This window comes from Zosterops lateralis, assembly GCF_965231275.1.
Source record: "Zosterops lateralis genome assembly, chromosome: 31".
Lineage (NCBI taxonomy): Eukaryota > Metazoa > Chordata > Aves > Passeriformes > Zosteropidae > Zosterops > Zosterops lateralis.
In genome coordinates, this window is record NC_139791.1 from 1,513,462 (window position 1) to 1,535,343 (window position 21,882).

At 52.3% G+C, this 21,882-nt stretch overlaps 2 protein-coding genes across 3 annotated transcripts in view; both read right to left on the reverse strand.

Annotated features, from left to right (window-relative positions):
* The window catches only part of LOC310920622 (olfactory receptor 14A16-like), a gene marked incomplete at its 3' end in the record, with an annotated part of 597,990 nt that overhangs the window by 145,069 nt on the left and 431,039 nt on the right, over positions 1 to 21,882 (reverse strand). The window lies entirely within an intron of this gene.
* LOC310920830 (olfactory receptor 14J1-like) lies at positions 79 to 1,011 on the reverse strand (the record flags this gene model as incomplete). The annotated part of the gene is made up of 1 exon (XM_083880878.1): positions 79 to 1,011. The coding sequence occupies one exon, from the start codon at positions 1,009 to 1,011 to the stop codon at positions 79 to 81; it is 933 nt and encodes a 310-aa protein (XP_083737004.1).

Below are 21,882 nucleotides of genomic sequence, written 5' to 3' on the forward strand. Positions count from 1 at the left end.
AATACCCAACAAGCAAATCAACATGTGCTATCAAGAATGACTTTTATTATAAGTGATTTGCAGAAATTGCCCAGCGGTTTAATGTTTCTGAATTTGCCCAGTGATCAGTGTCCACACTGCAGCCTTGAGCTCCTGGTTCCTCAGGCTGTAGATCAGGGGGTTCAGGGCTGGAGGCACCACTGAGTACAGAACTGACAGGGCCAGATCCAGGGATGGGGAGGAGATGGAGGGAGGCTTCAGGTAGGCAAATGTGGCAGTGCTGAGGAACAGGGAGACCACGGCCAGGTGAGGGAGGCAGGTGGAAAAGGCTTTGTGCCGTCCCTTCTCAGAGGGGATCCTCAGCACAGCCCTGAAGATCTGAACATAGGAGAAAACAATGAACACAAAACACCCAAAAGCTATTGAGGTAGTGAAAACAGAAACTCCAAATTCCCTGATGTAGGATTTGGAGCAGGAAAGCTTGAGGATGTGTGGGATTTCACAGAAGAACTGTCCCAGGGCATTGCCATGGCACAGGGGCAGGGAAAATGTATTGGCTGTGTGCATGAGAGCACTGAGAAAGGCACTGGCCCAGGCAGCTGCTGCCATGTGGGCACAAGCTCTGCTGCCCAGGAGGGTCCCGTAGTGCAGGGGTTTGCAGATGGACACGTAGCGGTCGTAGCACATGATGGTCAGCAGGGAAACCTCTGCTGAAATGAAAAATACAAACAGAAATATCTGTGCAGCACATCCTGCGTAGGAGATGGTCGTGGTGTCCCAGAGGGAATTGTGCATGGCTTTGGGGACAGTGGTGAGGATGGAGCCCAGGTCGGTGAGGGCCAGGTGGAGCAGGAAGAAGAACATGGGGCTGTGCAGGTGGTGGCCGCAGGCCACGGCGCTGATGACGAGGCCGTTGCCCAGGAGGGCAGCCAGAGAGATGCCCAGGAAGAGGCAGAAGTGCAGGAGCTGCAGCTGCCCCGTGTCTGTCAATGCCAGCAGGAGGAAGTGGCCGGTGGAGGTGCTGTTGGACATTTGCTGTCTCTGGACAGCCCCACCTGCAGAAGGAGAAAAGACAGTGACATTTGAGGGGGGATTTCTCACAGAAAAGACAAAGCCATTTCACATTGACCACTCCTTGCCACTAAACAACTCTACCTTGTCTATGCTTAGGAGAACTTTCTTCACCTTCATTGCTGGAGTCCTGATTGCTGCTGGCCAATGTCCAGTGAGGAGCCAGAGCTCAACCTGCGGGACACCTGGGAGTCAGCCCTGAGCCCCAGTCAGTGCAGGAGAACAGTGAGGGCAGGGACCAGTCCTGGTGTTTTAACTTGGATAAAGAATCTCCTCCTAAGGCACGGGATCTGCCAGGGTGAAGGGATGGGGATTGCAGGAGTCAGAACAAGAGATTCTGGTGCACCTGGGGAGAACAGAGAGTCCAGTGAGGCAGGAGGATTGTCTGAGGCTTAGTGAAGACTGAGGGGAGCTGCTCTGTTCCTCTCTCCTGTTCCCAGCTGCCCTGGACTTGCACCTCTCTAAGACCCAGTCCCGTGTTACCCTGGAAAGCCAGGAGACACTGCTGAAAGCAGAGGGATCCCTGGCACACAAAGTGGCTCCTGCCTTTCCCAAAGTCAGGGAGAGTCAGCTCATTCCCAGCCTGCCAGCCTGCCCTGCCCAGAGCTCCCTGGGGCAGAGGGAGCTGGGACACCCCATTGCTGTGCTCAGCCTGCACAGGAGGAGCCCAAGGGCTGGGCCTGAGCCTGCAGCCATTCCCAGAGAGCCTGTCAGCAATGCCAGGAGCACCTGGGCAAGGCAAGGAGAGAGAGAGAGCTGGGCCCTGAGGAAAAGCCTTTCCCTGCCCAGCCCTGCACAGCCCCTGCCAGGCAGCAGCAGTGCAGGACAGTGGCCCTGAGGCCCTGGTCAGCAGGGAATGGGCACATGGCAGGAGAGATGCCCTTCATCTCTGGGGCTGCTCTGCCGGCCCAGGAGGGGACTGAGGGCCCCGAGCCCCCGGGCTGAGGGCTGTGCTGGCTGGGAGGGGACACAGGAGCTGTGCTGCTCAGGGCAGTGTGTGCCCTGCAGGGCAGGGCTGGCAGATGCCACATGTCCCCTGCAGCAGGGCTTCCCTCAGCACTGCCTCCCTCCCTCCCTGCCCACAGCTCTGCTGCTGGAGCTGTCCCATCCCAAGCTGCTCCTGTGGGCCTGGGCTCCTTCCCTGCCAGTGCTGCCAGAGCCCAGCCCCTGGGCCAGCTCTGCTCTGCAGCTGCTGGGGGCTGCAGGGATTAAAGAACAGCTCCCCCAGGCCTGGGCACCATGGAAAGGTGATGCTGGATGGATCTGGAGACTGGGGAGGTGGAGGCACGTGCTGAGATTCCCAGGAATCCTCAGTGTGATGGTTTAGAAGCCTCAGCCGCTGCTCTGCCCTGCACAACTGAGTTTCCTTTTCCACTCAGCTGAGCCAGGGAAAAGTTGGAGCACAGATTGAGGAAAGCAGAGATTCAAGCAGAAATCTCCTTCCTTGTATGTGCTCATGAAAAGTCCCCTCAGAAATGACCTGGGCATGAGCTGGAGTTCTGAGCAGCTCTGGCCCACAAAGCACCCTCTCCACAGCAGCAGGACCTGCCCTGGAAGGAGTCACTCCTTGCACCTACAGCTCCCCTCCACCATCCATGGGAGCTCCCAGGAAGGCTGAGAGCTGCCCCTGGCAGGTGGCACATCCCCTGGCCTGACCAAGAGCCCTCAGGGCTGCAGCACCTGCTCTGCACCACAGCCCTGGGCAGCCCTGGCTGCAGCCCCAGCCTCAGCCCCTGCAGCCGTCCCTGGCAGCAGGAGCCCCGCTCTGGAGCACATCCTCCCCCAAAGCAGAAAGGGCAGCAGAGCCATCCTTACAGTGCTGTCAGTCCTGTCCTGGCTCAGATTTAGGAGCTCCCTGCAGCCACAGGCTGACTGTGTCAGACGTGGTGAAGATCTCCCTATGAAGAAGCTCAGAATTTTCATTCCAGTTGCTCTGAGCTTCTGTCTACTTCACTGCTCTCAGGTGCCTGAAGGCAGCGCCCTCAGCCCTGCTGGGCTGGGAAGGGAGCTATTCCTCTGAAGAAGTGCCTTTTTGTAGCTCTTCTTGGAATCCAGGAGCTGCCTCTGTTCCAGGAGCCCAGCCCAGCTCAGCAGCACACACAGCACAAGGAATTTAATGAGGCTCTTGGGGTTTTGGTGTTGTTTACATCAGACTCAGTCCCTGAGAGAGTGTTTAAAAAACTTCTCAAGAACTCAAAGTCAAACTGAAACTCCAAACTTTCTTGAAGTTTTAATAGGTCTCACTGAGGAACACAAAGCAGAAAGTGTCCCCAGGTTCCAATTAGAGCAGAACACTGCAGGCAGTGATGACAGGTGGGGACAAACAAGGCAAAGGTGTCTCTGATGCTGAGCAAACCTAGATGTGTTTCAGGAATGCAAAGGGACAAGGCCTGAGTCCCAGCCCCTGCCAAGGCACATCCTGTCCCTCCCTCAGTGCTCAGGGCTCTTCCCAGGCCACTGGGATGTGGGGATGTGCAATGCCAAGGGCAGGACCATGGGGCGGCCCCTGCCAGGCTGCTGAGCAGGGCCAAGGAGGCAATGAGGCCCCAGGGCTGCAAGGGTCACTTGTCTCCTGCTCATGGCTCAGGCCCAGGCCCAGCAGCCATGGCCCAAGTGCTGCAGGAGTTGGCTGTGTCAGGGCCTTGCAGCTGCTGCCCATCCCTGTGCCCTGTGCAGCCCAGGCTGTCCTACGGTGTCCATGCCCTGCGCCTCTGTCCCTGCAGGCTGTCGTCATCCCCTGGCTGCCCCACCTGGCTGGGCCCTTCCTTTGCTGACAGCTCTGCCTCCTGCCTGCCTCTGCCTGGCCACACTCAGCCTTGGCTGTGGAACCAGGAGGGTTAATTCCATTTTGCCGTGCCTTTGAATTTTTTAGCATAGGAACAAGTCATGCAGGGCCTGCTTTCCCTGCATGGACAGCTGGAAGACAAGAGGAAGACATCTGGGTCCAGGGTGCAGTGATAGAAAAATTAAGGTGTGTATTTGGGTACTTGGGGCGGGTTTTATGGAAATGGGTAAATTGTAATACGCATTTAGCAACTGTATAGAAGCAATACACTGGTACAATTCCATGTCCATGTAAGGTTAGGCATTACCCTATGTTGGACCTCAGGCATGAAAAATGATGCCCTCTTAAACACCAAATTACTTTTAAGGAGTCTTTTTCAGTTAATTTCAACATTTGCTGATAGCAGAGGCTCACAGAACCAAGGAGTCAGCTGTGACACCTTGGAATCTCATGGAACAAAGGGTCCATTTTGATGCAGTGGAACCCCTTGTAGCCAAATGTCCATTTTATCAGAGCAAGACCTCATGGATCCAGGAACCATTGCTGAGAATATGGAAGTTCATGGAACCATGGGGTCATTGTGATTGTATGGGGCTGTATGGAACCAACGGTCCATTGTGACACTGCAGAACCTTCTGGAATCAAGGGGATCATGTTATGCTATGGAACCTCATGGAACAAAGGATCCATGGGGATACTGCAGAACTCAGACCATTGTTGGCAGCGTGAACACTCATGGAACCAAATGTCCATTGTGACACAGCAAGGCCTCATGGAACCAAGGGTCCATTGTGGCTCTGTAGGGCTTCACAGAACCAAGGAGACCATTTGGACACTGTGGGGCCTCATGGAACCACCTGCCACTGTGACACAGCAATGCCACAGGGAACTAAGCAGCCCTCGTAGCATCGCAGGGCCTCACAGAATCAAGGGGACCTTAGTGACACCGTGGGGCTCCATGGGACAAAGGGGCCATACTGACACCGTGGAAACAAAGAGGTTGTACAGGGCATCATGGAACCAAGGAGGCCCTTGTGACACATGGGGCCTCGTGGAACCAAAGACCATTGTGGGACTGCAGGGCCTCATGGAGCCAAGGACACAACAGTGACACTGTGGGGCTCCAAGGGACCAAAATTGCTACTTCTCCAGAATTCACTGTATGCAAGCGTTTCTCCCAGACTAAAGCTGCCAGGACAGACAGGCCTGGCTCATCTTGACTTCTGTTGGTCGCCTCTGATGTGCCCTAAAAATTCTGGGGCTCTGTACTTTCCTTCCTATGGGAAAGAAATTGCCTTCTCATGCAGACGCTCATGGCTGAAATTGGGATTCTGCCTCCAAAATTCCATATATCCAAGATACAGAATCTAAGATATTTATTCCATTGCTCTCAGATGAAAGCTGCCAGACCAGACAGCTCTGGTTGGCCTTGGCCTCTGGTGGCTGCCATGCATCAGCCCCTGAAACACTGGGGCTCCATGGTTTCCTTCCAGTGGAGACCAGGGTGACACTTCAGGGCCTCATGGATCCAAGGGACCATTGTTACACTGTGGGAATTCATGGAACCAAGGGGATCACTGTGGCACTGCTGGGCTGCATGGTCCCAAGGGGCCAGTGTGAAGCAGCAGGGCTTTGTGGAACCAAGAGGCCATTGTTGCATTCCAGGGTCTCGTGGAACCAAAGAGCCACTGTGATCCTGCAGGGCACCATGGATCCATGGAGACCATTGTGGCATTGCAAGCCCCCCTGGAATCATGGAGAACATGGTGACACTGCAGGGCCCCACAGAACCAAAGGGCCATTGTGACCCTGCTGGGCCTCATGGAACCAAGGGAACATGGAACAGATCTGGCTGGTGTGGCCTCCCAGGGGCCACCTGACAGGTCCAGCTGATTTTGGAATGCTGAGGGCTGCCTCTCATCAGCCCCTGGAGCACTGGGGCTCTGTGCTTTCCTTCCTATGGAAATAAATCATCCCTCTTTCCAGGTGCCTATGGCCAAAATTGATACTCCCCTTGAAAGATTTCTTATGTACAAGTCTGATAAACAGGTATGATTCATGCTGATAAAATTGAAACAGTAATCGATATTTTATAATAGTAAAATAATAGTTAAAATGTAACTTTGAGGAGAGGGAGGGGGAACATCCCCCCCTTGTCTCCAAATGTTCAAATGAAGAGCAGGAAGACAGTAAAAAAGACTGATATAAAGAAGCTATATTTGTCTGGAGATGGGAAAGTTCTGGGGGAAACCCAGAAAAATGTTAATTAAAACAAATTTATTGCTTCTATGTACAATGAAATTATTCGGATCTCCTTACATAGGTTAGAATTATGTAACGTCAGCTTAATCTGCATGTGTAACCCAAGGGGTCATCAACTGGGCAGGGAGGAAGATTTGAGCCTTTCTCACATGCAACCCCCCAGGTGGGGGGACCCCCGGAAAGGGGATGGCGGAGCGTGTGCAGTAGAGGTGGTGATGGGTGGAGATAAGGCCGGTGATGTAAATTTTATGAATCGAAAATAGGTGGAAAGGGGTGTTAACATAGATTCACATAGATTATAAAAATCCAAACAAGCTTTTTTTGGCTTTGTACAGGAAACAGGAGATCAAGGTCCTGCTCCGTGCCCCGCGGTAGGTACCCTGTGGTAAATCCTTTGCTCTTGTATTATTAAGAACCAATATATATTATTTACTAATTGCAAACTATTGTAATTTTAAGCTGCTAAAATTAAAATTGCTGCTATAAATTATTTTGTTTGGGTTTTCTTTTTGGATTGGATAATTAGGCAGCACATCTGTTTATTACACAAGGGTTCTCCCAGACAAAAGCTGCCAGAACAGAGAGCTGTGGCTGGCCTTGGCCTCTGGTGGTCACCTCTCATCTCAAGGAATCCCTGAGGAAAGGATTTGAACAGGTTTGACTACTGCAAAATCAATGAGTCTCTCATCCTCTGAAAAACTCAGATCCTTTTCTGATCATAGGTGTCTTTTTCTTCTCATTGTGTATCATGCATGAAATACTATTTTTGACAAAAAAAATATTCTTATCACTCTGCCAGAGTTATCTGACACAAAACACCTTCTCTACATTGGGATACAGGTCACCTGTAGAAGCAAACACAATAAAGAATCCAGCAGGAATTATGTCTCTGCTCCCATCTGTCCCATCTCCTCTGGAGCTGGAGGTGCAGCCCCAGCACTTGCGAGGGCTCAAGGTGTCACAAGCTCAGCTCCCACTCACCAAACTTGATGGAACCTGTGGGGATTTTCTTGGCCCCTGCACAGTCACACAGGCTGAGATGGACACTGATGGTTTCTGTGCCAGGCTCTCTCAGCCCAGCCCAGCTCCCTGCCAGCTCTGCCAGCTGCCCTGAGCTCTGTGCAGCACCAAGGGCCTCTCCCCAGCACAGCCCAGCCAGCTCTGGCCCCACAGCTCTGCTCAGCCCAGGCTGCTCTGGGCAGGGGCCCCACGGCCTCAGCCCCTCTCAAGGGCACAGCAGCAGCTGCAGCTCACACAGGGCTCAGCCCCAGCCATGGGGGAACCTGCCTGGCCAAAGGAAAAGGAGGCTCCCTGGGCGCCCTGCTCTCCTCTGCAGGAGATCCTGAGAGCTCTGCAGCCCCTACTGCCATCCCATCTGCCCAGGCCAGCACAACAGCCCCTTGTGCCCTTGTGGCCCTCAGGAGCTGTTCCTGCTCCAGGCCCAGGGCCCATCCCAGAGTTGGGGCAACCACAAAGCTGTGCCCATTTCTGTTCATTGCTGCTCTGATCAGGATGAATCCTCAGCCACTTGCAGGTTCCTGATGAATTTTCCTTTTCCAAAGGCCTTTTCTTTTTTCAGGTCTTCAGCTGAGAAATTCATTGACAAAGTCTCATTAACAATTGTTCAAAACACCCAAACAAGAGAAGCCCCTGGCAATAACTCAAGTCTTCAGTTCTTCTATGGTTTATTAGACAGATTTCAGAAGTGTGTTCAAAATGAATATACTGTATTGAAAACAATGAAGAGAGAATGGTTTTGTCCTGTTTCATTTTCTTTTCCTGTTCATAGATTGATATCAGCAATCCCCAGTTGATATTGATCACCAGCACCTCCTCGTGCAGTCTGAATAGATCTGAAAATCAAGACCCTTCATGGCTGACAATCAGTCACACTTTGTCCCTATCCCCACCCCACCATTTCCCTCATCCAGCCCCTGGCACTCAGAGCAGCCTTGTGCATATCTCAGCTTCCTCCACTCCAGGCTGCACCTGCAGCTTTCAGCTCCTTGGCACCAACTCCCACCTGCTTTCCTTGCAGAAGGAGCTGCCTGAGACACACAGGGATGTTCATTTATTGTTAGCAAACAAAACCAAGGGAAGGCACAGCTCCATAACAAGCAAAACTCATTCCTCTGCTGCATATTAGATCCACTTTGCACATCAGACAGTCTCAGACCAATGGGAAATACATTCTGTGTCCAGCACAGATCCCAAGATGCCCCAAACCCTCCCTGCCCCAAGTTTGTCCACATTTCCTCTTTGCACACACAAGTCACACGCTGAAGTAAGGAGCTCTCTCCAAGCCCACAGGGAGGACAAGAGAGAAAGTGGATGAAGAGCTCCCTTGTGCAGAGCTACAGCTGCACTAATCCCAATATTCTGGGCTCACAGGAACTGAATCCAGCACCCTCTGCAGCAGCTGTTGCCTGGGTCCAACTCTGTCTGGATGGCCAGGCCCAAGGAGTGCTGGGGAATGGAGTCACATCCAGGGGTGTCCCCAGGGCTCAGGATTGGGGCCAGGTCAGGTAAATCTCTTGGTGGATGATCTGGACAAGGGCATTGAGGACACCCTCAGTCAGTTCCCAGTGAGCCCAGGCTGGGTGGGAGTGTGGCTGTGCTGGAGGGCAGGAAGCTCTGCAGAGGGATCTGGACAGGCTGCAGCCATGGGCCCAGGACTATTGGATGAGGTTCAGCAAGGCCAAGGGCCGGCTCCTGCCCTGGGCTCACAACCACCCCAAATCCCTGCGTGTGCCCTGCCCCTGATCCCCACAGCCTGTCCTGTGTTCCCTTCATCCCTGCATTGCCAGGGACTTTCTGGGACAAGGCAGCTCTGCTGTGGGTGTGGAGTGAGGTGCAAGTGGGAACCAGAACTCACCAGGTTTGTGTCCTTTTGGGTTGGGAGCTGGTGGGACTCAGAGGCACAGAAAATGTCTCTTCATTGCCAACATAAAAAATGTAAATGTGATACAATTTAAGAAACATTGAAACTCTTCTCTCAGCAATGTGAGCCATCCCAGCAACATCTGACATGTCCACCATTCACAAGGGATTCCTGTACAAAACCATTTTAGACAAAGATGATTCTGTGATAGATATAAACACAGTTCACTTGTTGAATCAGGATGCTCTGTGAGAAGTGGGGATAAAACAGGCTGAACAATTCCTAATTTGCAAAGCTGTCAGTGGTGGATGGAGAAGGGGGTCAGGCTGCTTTTGATGGTGAGGAAATGCTGAAACCAGCCTGACTCATTTCATCTCCTCCTGTCCTGCCTGAACCTCCCCTCTTGCTCCTTCCATCCACTGTCTTTTGTCTCCCACCAGGCCCCAGTGAAGAGCCTGGCTCTGTGTTCTCCATCACCTCCTGGATGGCACTGCCAGGCTGGGATCAGGAGCCCCTCAGCCTTCCCTGCTCAGGGCTGGACAAGTCCAGCTCCCTCAGCCTCTCCTCACAGCCCAAGGGCTCCAGCCCCACCTTGGAGCCCTTCCCTAACCCTGCTGCAGCTGCCAGACATCTTTCCTACCCTGGGGAACCCAACCCAGGCCACGGTGACCTCTATAATCCCTGTCCTTGATGTCCTGGTCACACAGCCCAGCCCCTTGTCCCCGTGTCAGGCTCTGGGGGTTGATTTGTGGAACATCCTTAGGGGAGGCTGCAGTGCTGGGGGCAGGGGGGACCCAGGGGGACAGGGGACCCTGCTGGGCACGAGCAGCTGGGGAGACTTCTCTGGGGGGAAATGTGAGTGGAGTGACCTCACCTGTGCTGTCACAGCCCCCCCTGTGATATCACATCCTGCTCTGTAATGTCACAGCTCCCCTGTGATGTCACAGACTGCTTTGTGATGTCAAAGGCCACTCTGAGAGTCACAGCTGTTGTCACAGCCTGCTTTGTGGTGTCACACAGCTGCACTTTGATGTTACAGCCCACTCTGTGACATTACACCCTGCCCTGTGATGTCACTCTGTCACCCTATATGATGTAAGAGTCATGCCACAGCCGGATCTGTAATGTCACAACTTACTCTGTGATGTCACAGGTCACTTTGTTATGTCACACTGGTGACCTTTGATGTCAAAGCCTGGTCTCTGATGTCACAAAGACACTCTGTGATGTCACCATAGTCTCATCTATTACACCATAGCTGATCAGTGACCTCACATAACACACTCTGGCATGCCATAGCTCTCTTTGTGATGTCATAGCCCACGCTGTGTCCTCACTCAACCGTTCTGTGATGTCACACAGCCCCTTTCTGACATCACAGCTGCTCTGTGCCTCCATCACACACAGCCACAGAGGTGCCTCTATGACACAGCCCCCTCTGGGACATCACACAACCCCCCCCTGTGACATCACTGCCACTCTGTGACCTCACAGCCCCTCTCTGCAATGTCCCCCAGTGTCACCTCTGGGGCAGGGCAAGCTGGAGCCTCCAGGAGCATTTGGGCCCCTGTGCCTGCAGCCCCCAGTGCCCGGAGGTGCCCAGCAGCTCCCGCAGGCTGCAGAACCTCGGCGCCAGCCCCGACAGCCACAATTGTCCGTCCTGGTCCCGGCGGAGCCGGCACCGCTTGGAATCCCGGCCGGAGCGCGGCTGTGGAGCCACCGCCGGGCTCAGCGGGGCGGGGACCCCCGGGAGCCCCCAAACCCCTCCTGCCCCGCGGGTGCCCGCAGCAGCCCCAGGGCTGTGCCCGTGCCCGTGTCACCGTCCCCGCGGGGGCCAGGGCTATGTTTCCCTCCCGGGGACGGGGCCCTGCGCGCTCCCGGCCCCCCAAACCCCCGGTGCTGCCCTGGGGGTCTCACCTGGACGCAGACGCTCAGCAGGGAAGTGTCCAAGGCCCGGGGGCTGCGACACAGCAGGGACAGCCCCGGGGCACCCCCGGCCGCCTCCAGCTCGGTCACAGCCAACTCGGCGCTGCCAAGGGCAGGGATGGCCCTGGTCCCCCTCGGGGACACCCCAGGACCCCCCGTGCCCACCCCTGTGCCCACCCCTCACCACGGTGTCCCCAAGCCCCGCAGCTCCCGGGGTGCCCAGGGGGCGGGATGGGGACCCGGCCCTCCCGGGGGGATTCTGTCACCTCCCTTCCCCCGGCACCGCCGGCTCGGGGCTGCTCAGGGGCTCCCGGCAGGCCCCGAGGGGCCCGTGGCACTGCTTTGCCACGTCCCCCCGGAGCCGGGCAGGGGCCACCTCCCTGCAGAAGGAGCGCTGGGCACCCGCCCCCAGCCGGGAGTGGCCATCGAGGAGAGGCCCCAAGGAACGAGCCTCCCGCAGCCCGGGCAACTCCCCCGCCTGCGCCAGGCGGGGCGGCAGCCCCACGTCCCCCCGAGCCCCCGGGGGCTCCCCAAACCCCCCCGGCTCCCCAGCACCCGCTTGTCCGCCTTGGGGAGGGGGACGAGCCGCTTCTCCACGGGGCCGCCCTCCCGGCTCGCCGCCTGCTCGGTGCTGATGTCGGTGCTGATGTCGGCGATGTCGGGGCTGTCACACAAGTGCTGGAGCTTCTCTGGGGACACCGCTGGGGTGACACCGCTGCCCCCCTTCCCCCCCACACCACAAGACCCCCGCCACAGCCACCAACAGCTCCTCGGAGCTGCCAGGGACAGGAGGCAGAGGTGGGTGGTGGAGTGTCCCCAAGGATGTCATGCTGTTCCCAGGGATGCCAGGATGTCCCTATGGATGTCAGGCTGTTCCCACCAGATGCCAGACTGTCTTGATTGGTGTCACAATGTCCCCGTGTCTGTCAGACTGTCCAGAGGCTGTCAGGCTGTCCCTAGCCATGCTGGGCTGTCCCGTGGGTGCTACCTTGTCCCCCCACCCCGGCTCACCTGTCACAGCTGCAGACCTGTCCCGGGCTCTGCCTCTCCTCCTCGGGGATGTGCAGCATGTCCAGCATGGCCAGGCTCAGCCCTGCTCCTGCCTGCTGATGTGCTGAACCTGAGCAGCAGCCTCAGCCAGAGCTGACTGACAAGGTGAATCCTGGGCACTCTGTCATTAACACCTGGAGAAGAACAGATAAGAGATGAAGGGGGAGCACAGTGGAGCTTGTGAATTGAGATATCTTAGCCTTGGTTAGGTACAGGCCATGGTGTAGAGAGAGCACAGATATGAACAAGAGCTAGGAAGACACATTTAACTGTCAAGGTCTTTAAAACTATGGAATTTTGTAAAAATTTTGCAAAAGCTGCCAAATAATGTGAACACTAGGCTGTCTGTAGTTTGTGGAAAGAATTTTGCAACTGTTTAGGGCTGTGGCCTCTTTTGACCTCCGACAAGTACATAACACTGTACTGTGAGAATAATACCTGATTTCAATGGTTTCAATAACTTCAATTCCTTTCTACCCTGACTTCAACTTAAACTTCGATAAATTTTATTTTCAATTCAAACTCTGACCTTTTTTTACTGAATCTTTGACTTAAGGCTCCCTGCTTGGATTCCTTTTGCACACCCTCTTTGAAGTCCCATCTCTCAGTTGTGCAGCACCCACCGAGTCTAAGGCTCAGCTCTGGCCAAGCTGTGGCTTTCACTGATGGCAGAAGTGTTCCATCCAGCCCTCCTCATCTAGGTCTTAGTTCTGGGCAGGCTATGGCCCTGACTGGCTGGAAAAGCATCAAACCCAGGTGTTTCTGTGCTTGAAATGAAAGCAAGTCACTTGGACTAACTGATTTGGCTTTACAGAAGCTGAACCCTTTTTTCCTCATAGATAAACATGAAAAGCCTTGTCTGGAAGAAGGTCTTCAAGTCCTCCTTGTGAAAAGGAGGCCCTTCAGCAAGAGCAGACCCCGAGTACCAGCAAAGCATATAAGCAGATATAACTTGTGCCTTATTAATTTTGTTCAGAATTACATCTTTTGTTCCTATTATAATTGCTAAAACAAGAAGAGGGGAAAAGAGGGGTGCATGTACACCCCCCTCAAGAGTCTTTGGTGTTCTCATGTTCTCATGTTTTTCTCATGTTTTTAAATCAATTCACAACATAACCTAGCAAGCCAACAGCTTGTCAGAAGCAGAAGATTGTCAATAAGAAGACAATTTACCCACCACCTTACTTGAACTCCAAAACTCACACATTTGGGAGTTATCAAAGGCAAAAAGATGTGTGTTTTATTTTAAATGGCTTTAAGATTAATCATTTACTATTTTCTAGTGTTAAGTTGTAAGTTGTAACTTCTAACCTGTGACATGCTAGCCTAAAAGACCTGATATTAGTGAATTTTGCCTAACAGCTCCCAGACGTGAATGCTGCAGCTCCAATGGTACATGGGCACATCTCTGGCTAGGGGAACTAAGTTTATCAAATTGACTAAAAAGTCTCATTTGAATTAAATTCATATAGTCTTTGTCATCCTATCTGCAAGCACCTGCAAGAAGGATTACAAAGAGCATTTTTGCATTTTTAAATTTTAACTAAAAAGGGTGATTTGTCACAGCTAGTCTTTAGCCAAGACAAAATGAATCTGGTCATGGCAAGTCCAGTTCAGCTGACCGGGCTTGTTCTAGAAGTCCCCAGGTGAATAAGAGAGCTCGTGTAGAGACCTCAGCCAGTCATGGTCAGTCCAGAGAGCAGAGATATCACTGATCAAGGGGATGAGTGGGGCTAAGACTCAGACCAATCAGTGTCTAGAGCTGAGAGTTTTGAACTCTCTGTGTAAGAAGGTTTTAAACAATAAAACTGGCTGTTTTGTGTCATGATCAAGAGGACTCGAGTCATGATTTCTGTCTCCCTACCTACAACTGTCACATAATGGAACAGAACAGCACAGCCTTGGAGAAACAGATAAAGGATGTAACTGCAGCAAACAGAAGTCATTAAAAGGGCAAGCAGGATGTCAGCTCAGCTCTGCAAGGCTGACAAAACAGAAGTTATGCAAAACAAGGATATTGCCTTTATTCGAAAGTGAGGGTCAAGAAACAGCCACCTAAAAAGGACATTAGACATTGAAGACAGATTTCAAAGAACCATGTAAGGACTTGTCATAAGCAACTACATCAAATCAAGTCAAAGGAAGTGAGGATAGCTAATGAATACGTAATCAGTGCGTGTGATAAAAACTCTGTTCATTTGATGCTCAGTGCACTCGAATGGCAAAAGGATCACCCAAGTGGCCAACATGCTGTAATAAAGAACAGCATGGAATACTCAAAACTGTGTTTAAAAGTTTCTCTCTAGTGGATTTCAGTACCAATGGTATCCATGACTCCATTATGCCCCATTGTGGCAGAACATCCCCCCTACTACAGAAGAGCTTATCTGCAGCTGGTGTGACAGCTCCAGACATTCTCTCCCCCATGTGAAGTGATGAGACAACCTTGGCCAGTTAGTTGTTATGAGCCAAGGAGTTGCTACATCCTCTGGGAGTAGAACTTCAGTAAATGAGTGGGTCTGAGAATAGATAAGGAGAGATAAGCCAGAGATTACTAACTGAAAAGGCACTACTTTTACAACTATAAAAGCGACACCATTTTCCACAGAGGTAGAAGCCTCCTAAACACACTCTGGAAACATGCAGGGACTTCTCCCACAAGCTCAGTTGCAAACTCTGTGGATACTTTCTCAGGGAATTGAGAGAAGAATTTTAAGTGTACCCCATCACCAAATTGATGGTAAGCTACATTGAATTCTAATCTACACTATTTATTTGCTAACTGTAATATGGCTTCCTTTAGACTATTAGTAGTTCTTTTTGTTTTATTCCAGTGCTATACCTAGTCTGTTAAATTTTTGTCAAATAAATATTTCATTTTATCATAGACCTAATCTGCCATTATTAAGAACCTGAAACTGAGAGCAATCTGGGGTGCAGGACACTCCAAACAGAGCCACTGCCAGAAATCTGGGTCAAAGGCAAGACTTGTCTAAGCTCTCTCTCCATTCATAACACCCACAGTTTCAAGATGGCTCCTTGGTTCCATATGTGGCACAATATCCCATAGATTCCATGAGCATCTGTACTATCACCCATGTCCTTTTTTCCATCGAGGCTCACAGCGTCTCAATGGCCCCTTGCCTTTATGTGGCCATCCTGTGTCAGAAGGGCTTCTTGGTTCCATGAGCTTCCATAGTCTCACCATGATCTCCTTGGATCCGCAGTCTCTTTGGTTCCACAAGCTCTTGCTGTGTCACAATGGACCCTTGGATCCATGAGCTTCCATAGTGTCCCCATGATCTCCTTGGATCCACAGTGTCACAATGGACAGTTGGTTCCATGGAACCCCAGAGTGTCACAATAAACCCCTAGTTCCACGAGGTTCTGTAGTGTCACCATTGTCTCCCTGGTCCAGTGAGGCCCTTGAGTGTCACAATGGCTGCTTGGTTCTGTCAGCTTCCATAGTGTCAACTATGGCGTCCTTGTTTCTGCAGTGTCATCATGAACCCTTGGTTCCATGAGGTTCAGTCTTGGTTTGAAAGACAGGTGTGTGCTAGAGAAGGCAGGAGCCTCCCTTGGAACGGAGAATGTAAAACCCCTCCCTCTGAATAATTATAATTTTGAAATTAAGGGGCTCTCACACAAAAAAGATATGAGAATAGGAATAGCAGTTCTTTACTAGCATGTCTAACAAGGCAGGCAAACAACAAGAACTGTGGCATTAACAACAAACAGAGCCAGGCCCCCAGTGAGCCCTTCTCGGCCGCGGGCAGTTTCCCCTTTGGTGCAGTTCCGGTCACAGCCAGCAGGGGCGCTGGTGGCTCCTGGTGGGCGGGGCAGGTGCGATGATTCCCCCGCGGCTGCAGGGGGCGCTGTGGCGCGGGCTCGGGGAGCGCGCGGGAATGGCGGCTTTGTCCCAGCCGGGAGGGATGGAAGAGAGGCCTCGCTGCACAAACCCCTGGGGCTGCTGATCCCAGGGCCCTGGCAGGACTCTGGGGAGCAGCAGGCTGCAACGGCAGGGATGAGCAGAAATCCTGGGGCGCTGGACGAGATGTATCAGACACTCTGCAGCGATCGCTGGGACTGCGGGACGTCCCAGCAGGGCAGGGGGTGCAGGGCCCAGCAGCAGGAGAAAGGCAGCTCCCAGCTGGGTTGTAGCAGTGGGGGTGAAATTCCTTTCCCCAAGCAGCAGCTTCACCATCCTCTTCCCACAGCCAAGAGCGAGTGAGAACCCCCAACTGCCCCCGCCCTTGTCCTTTACCTGCCTCTCTTCTAGTAGTACCTCTGTCCCTCTGAGAGCAACTCCCAAAAACCAGAGGAGTGACACCAGACACCCTCCTTCCCTGAGGCCGGGCTACCTCCCCCATCTCGGGCACTCAGCCATCAGCGCATCTTAACAACTCTATGAGAAAAGATTCTATAAGTAAAGAGGAAAGAAAAAGGAAAGAAAAGGACAGGAAAGAAAACCCCCAACAGGTTCCTAAATGTCACTGGTCTCCTTGGTTCCATGTGGCCCTGCTGTGTCACCACAGCCCCTTGGTTCCATTAGTTTCTGTACTGTCAACAATGATTCCTTTGTTCCAATGAGGCCCCGCTATGTCACAACGGCCCCTGGGTTCCATGAAGTTCTCGAGTGTCACAATGGCCCCTTGGATCCATGAGGTTCCAGAGTGTCTCCATGTTCCCCTTGGATCTCATTGTCATAATGGACCATTGGTTCCATGTGGCCCAAAGTGTCCCCATGGCCCCTTGGTTCCGTAGGTTTTATATTGTACCAATGGACTCCTTTGTTCTCAGAGTTTCCCTGCTTTTAGCAGTGGTTTCTTTGGTTCCAACAAGGCCCTGCTGTGCCTCAATGCACCCTTGGTTCCATGAGGATCTGGAGTATCACAAAGGCTCCTTGGTTCCACGAGGCCCCACTGTGTCACAATGGACCCTCTATTCCAGGAGGCCCTACAGAGTCACAGTGGAACCTTGGGTCCATGAGGTTCCATCATGTCACAGTGGCCTTTTCATTCCATGAGCTTTTGTATTGTCAACAACAGTTTCCTTGGGTCTGCAGTGTCACAATGGCCCCTTGGTTCCATGAGCTTCTGGAGTGTAACACAGTCACCTTGATTCCATGAGGTTCTGCAGTGTCACAATAGAAACCCTTGCTCCATTAGGCCTCCAAGTTTCACAATGTTTGATTCCATGAGGCACCACAGTGTCCCAATGGATCCTTGGATCTCTGAGGTTCCATAGCATCCCAGTGGTCACCGTGGTTCCATGAGTTTCCTTAGTGTCACAATGGTCTCCATGGTTCCCTTGGGCCCTGCTTTGTCACAATGGTCCCCTGGGTTCCAACAAGGCCCTGCTGTGCCACAAAGGACCCTTGGTTCCGTGAGGTTCCCTGGTGTCACCATGTTCTTCTTGAATCTGCAGTGTGACAATGGACCATTGGTTCCATGTTGCCTCAGTGTCACAATTGTCTCCTTGATTCCATGATTGCCACAATGGAGACTTGTTTCTATGAGATTCTGTACTGTCACAATTGTCTCCTTGATTCCATGAGCCCTCACTGTGTCACAATGGACCCTTGGTTATACAAGGCCTTGCAGTGTCTCAAGGGTCTCCTTGGTTCCATGAGGAACACAAAAGTTTTGCATAAACACTGAGCAAACCTTCCTTTACACACCTGGGAACATCTGTTTGCATTCAAAAGAGGAGTTAAAGGTGAGGATGACACCAGCAGCTTCCATCTGCAACAGAGATCCAGGACAGGGACAGAGAATTCAGCTGAAAGACTCAGAGAATTCTGCTTACAGAGATGATTTCTGGTCACACTGTCCCTTGTAGAAAGGTGACATCATTCCAGGCAGCCTGTACTGAGCTGCTCCTGAGTGTGGGTTTGTTGTTTAGGAAACCTGCTCAGCCCTTTCCATTCTTTTCTCACAAAGAGGAAAACTTCTCCTGGGCCTGTGTGCAGGCAGAGCCCTGAGGAGAGCAGGTGGCACATGGTGCAATGGGCTGGGACACCCAGCTGAGAGCTCAGGGGACAAAGTTCTGATGCAGGCACAGGGATGTCAGTCCCAGGTGGGCAATGTCAGACATGGTGAGGTTGGGGTGAGGAGCAGGTTGTCCAAACAGGGTCAGTCTGCAAGGGGCTCATTTTTCTGTGTGCTCAGACCTCCTAAGGAGACAATCAGCATCAAGATCACTTGGGAAATCACCTCTTCTCTGAACTGGATAAGAAAATAATGCTTGATTAAAACAGGAAAAATTCATGAAGTGCACTTCGAAATCTTCCTCAATAAGAGAACTCAAAACTGTATCCAAGCAATTACACACACCCTGCAGAACTGAAGACAAATGGAGGACAAGAGGCTTCTGAAGGCTTTCTGTATTTTAATCAGCCCCACAATGGATTTGAGGCTGAGTCCAGGAGCCCCAGGCACAGAGAGAAGGTTGAAGAAGCTGCTCAAGGAGTCAGAAGCAAAAGTCCAAGTCCCTTGGAGCATCCCTGGGCCCCAGTGAGGGCAGGGAGTGCCAAAGGCTCCCCAGGGACTGGTGAGAGCAGATCCTTGAGGGCAGGATTGCAGGGAGGCCAAGGCTGTGAGCAGGGAACTGCAATGCTGAGCAAGGCCTATAGTGGGATTGAACCCACAACCTCAGTGATATCAGCACCATGCTTTAACCAACTGAGCTGAGAGGTCAAAACAACACAGAACTTTAGTGGCAAAATACAGAAAGTCAAGGAACTTTGGCAAAGAGTTTAGGAAAATATCCAATTCAACATAAAACTCTTTAACATAGCAGTAGCTTCATTATCTTAGCCCATTTTACCTGGAAACCTTTAACCCTTAAAATGTTAAGTTCCCCAAAAACATTTCAGGTGAAAGGATTAGAAGGAGAAAAAAGAATGAGAGATACAGAAAGACAAAAGAGATAAAGAAAGACACACATATAGCTACCAACTCCATGGAGCCAGCTTGGGTGAGACACAAACCCCAGGAGAAGGAGGGTCCACACCATGGGCTGGGCTCATGTTCTGCCTTTTAAGCCCCTGGGCCTTTGTGTGGCCACTGTGACACTGCAGAACCAAGGAGAGCATTGCTGACAGTACAGAACCTCACAGAACCAAGGGGCCATGGGGACACTGTGGGGCCTCATGGAATCAAGGGGATCTTTGTGAAACTCAGGGACCCCATGGAACCAAGGGAACATGGAACAGGCCTGGCTGGTTTGGCCTCCCGGGGGCTGCTGGACAGGTCTGGCTGAGCCTGGCATGTTGAGGGCTGCTGCTCATCTGCCCCTGAAGCCCTGGGGCTCTGTGCTCTCCTTCCTGTGGGAAAGAACTGTCCTTCTCCTCTAGGGGCCCCTGGCCAAAATTGGGATTCCTCCTCCTAATTTCCTTATATGCGAAGATTGTTTGATTGTAAGATGAAATCTGCCAGGAGAGACAAATCTGGCTGCCCTTGGCTTTCTAAGAGATGGTTCTCATCTATATTTGAAACACTGAGGCTCTGTGCTTTCCTTCCTAATATAGAAAACTCTTCTTCCTGTCCAGGCAGCTATGGCCAAAATTGAGAATTCACCCCCAAAATTCCCTATGTCCAAGGATTGCCCCAAAAAGGCAACAAAAAGACAAAAGGTGCCAGGGGAGACAAGTCTGGCTGGCCTGGCCTAAGGGTGGCCACCTGTCATCTTCTTCCAGAACACTTGGACTTTGTGCTTTTCCTTCCTACAGATAAAACCATCCATTTCCACCAGGCGCCCATGGCCAAAACTGGGATTCCACCTCCAAACTTCTGTACATCCAAGGATTGCTCCCAAGTTTAAGCTGCCAGGACAGACAGGTCTGGCTGCCCTTGGCCTCTCGGGGACTGCCTCTCACCTGCTTTTGAAATACTGAGGCTCAGTGCTTTCCTTCCAATGGAAAAGAACTCTCCTTCTTGTCAAGGTGTCCATGGTCAGAACTGAGATTCCTCTTCTCAAATTCCGTATGTCTAAGAATTCCTCCCAGGCAAAAGCTGCCAGGACAAATAGATCTGGCTGTCTTGGCTTCCCAGGATCCACCTCTCTCCTCTTCTGCCTTTGAAACACTTGGGCTCTGTGCTTTCCTTCCAGTGGAAAAGAACCATCCTACTTATCAACACAGAAATGGCCAAATGTGGGATTCCACCTCCAAAATTCCCTATATCCAAGGGTTGCTTTCAGATAAAAGCTACCAGGACAGAGAGGTCTGGCTGGCCTTGGCCTCTGGTGGCCGCCTTTCATCTGCCCCTGAAACATCAGTGTTCTGTGCTTTCCTTCCTGTGGAAAAGAACCGTCCTTCTCCTCCAGGCGTTAATGAACAAAATTGGTATTCTGCCTCTAAAATTCCCTATATCCAGGGATAGGTCCCAGACAAAATCTGCCAGCACCATCTAATCTGGCTGCCCTTGGCCTCTGGTGACTGCCCCTCATCTGTCCCTGTGACACGGGGGCTTGGTTGGTTCCTCCCTATGGAGACCATTGTGACTCTGTGGGAACTCATGGAACCAAGGGGGGCCACGGTGACACTTTGGGGCCTTGTGGGACCATGGCGACCATTAAAACCCTTCATGGCCACGTGTAACTAAGGGACATTGTGACACCTCAGAACCTCGTGGAACCAAGGGGCCATTGGGACACTGTGGGGCCCCATAGAAGCAAGGGAAGATGGAACAGGTCTGGCTGGTTTGGCCTCCCAGGGGCCACCTGACAGGTCCAGCTGATCTTGGAATGTCAAGGGCTGATTCTAAACTTCCCATGGAACACTGGGGCTCCATGCTTTCATTCCTATGGAAAAGAATTCGACATCTTTTTGAATACCCATTGCCTAAATTGATACTTTCCTGAAAAAAATGCATACATGCAAGGGTATCTCTCAGAAATAAACCTGTCAGCAATGAATGGCCTTGGCCTCTGGTGGTCACCTCTCATTTGCCCCTGAAACAATGGGGCTCTGCCTTCCATCCTATGATAAAGAATCGGCATTCCTGTGCAGAGGCTGTGGCCAAAATTAGAATTTTGTCTCCCAAATTCTGTAAATCAAACAATTGCCCCAAGACAAGAGTAACCAGGATAGACAGGTCAGACTGTCTATGGCAACTGGAGATATTCTTAGACTATGAGGGCGATGTTTTCATTTGCCAAGACCTTGGAAAGGGCCCAGAGATCTCACCAAGGTGGGGTTTGGAGGCCTCAAGCATATGACCACTGTATAGGGACAAAGGAGCTCTGTGCTCAGTGGAGTGGAGACTGAGGACAGAATAGGAGAGCCCTGAGAGGGATTGAAGGGTGGTTTCAGAGATGGTGGATCCTTTTGACAAATGAGAGAACAGCCAGAGAAAGAAGGAATTAATATCAAGGACACATGGAGACGTCCAGACAGGGAAGAGAGAGGAAGGCATTTCTTTCCCAGCGCAGAGCTGTGGTGCAACACATCCCCCAGAAGGAGTGTGGGGCAGCCCAAGGCTGTGTGTGGCCAGGCAGAGGCAGGCAGGAGGCAGAGCTGTCAGCAAAGGCAGGGCCCAGCCAGGTGGGGCAGCCGGGGGATGACGACAGCCTGCAGGGACAGAGGCGCAGGGCATGGACACCGTAGGACAGCCTGGGCTGCACAGGGCACAGGGATGGGCAGCAGCTGCAAGGCCCTGACACAGCCAACTCCTGCAGCACTTGGGCCATGGCTGCTGGGCCTGGGCCTGAGCCATGAGCAGGAGACAAGCGACCCTTGCAGCCCTGGGGCCTCATTGCCTCCTTGGCCCTGCTCAGCAGCCTGGCAGGGGCCGCCCCATGGTGCTGCCCTTGGCATTGCACATCCCCACATCCCAGTGGCCTGGGAAGAGCCCTGAGCACTGAGGGAGGGACAGGATGTGCCTTGGCAGGGGCTGGGGCTCAGGCCTTGGCCCTTTGCATTCCT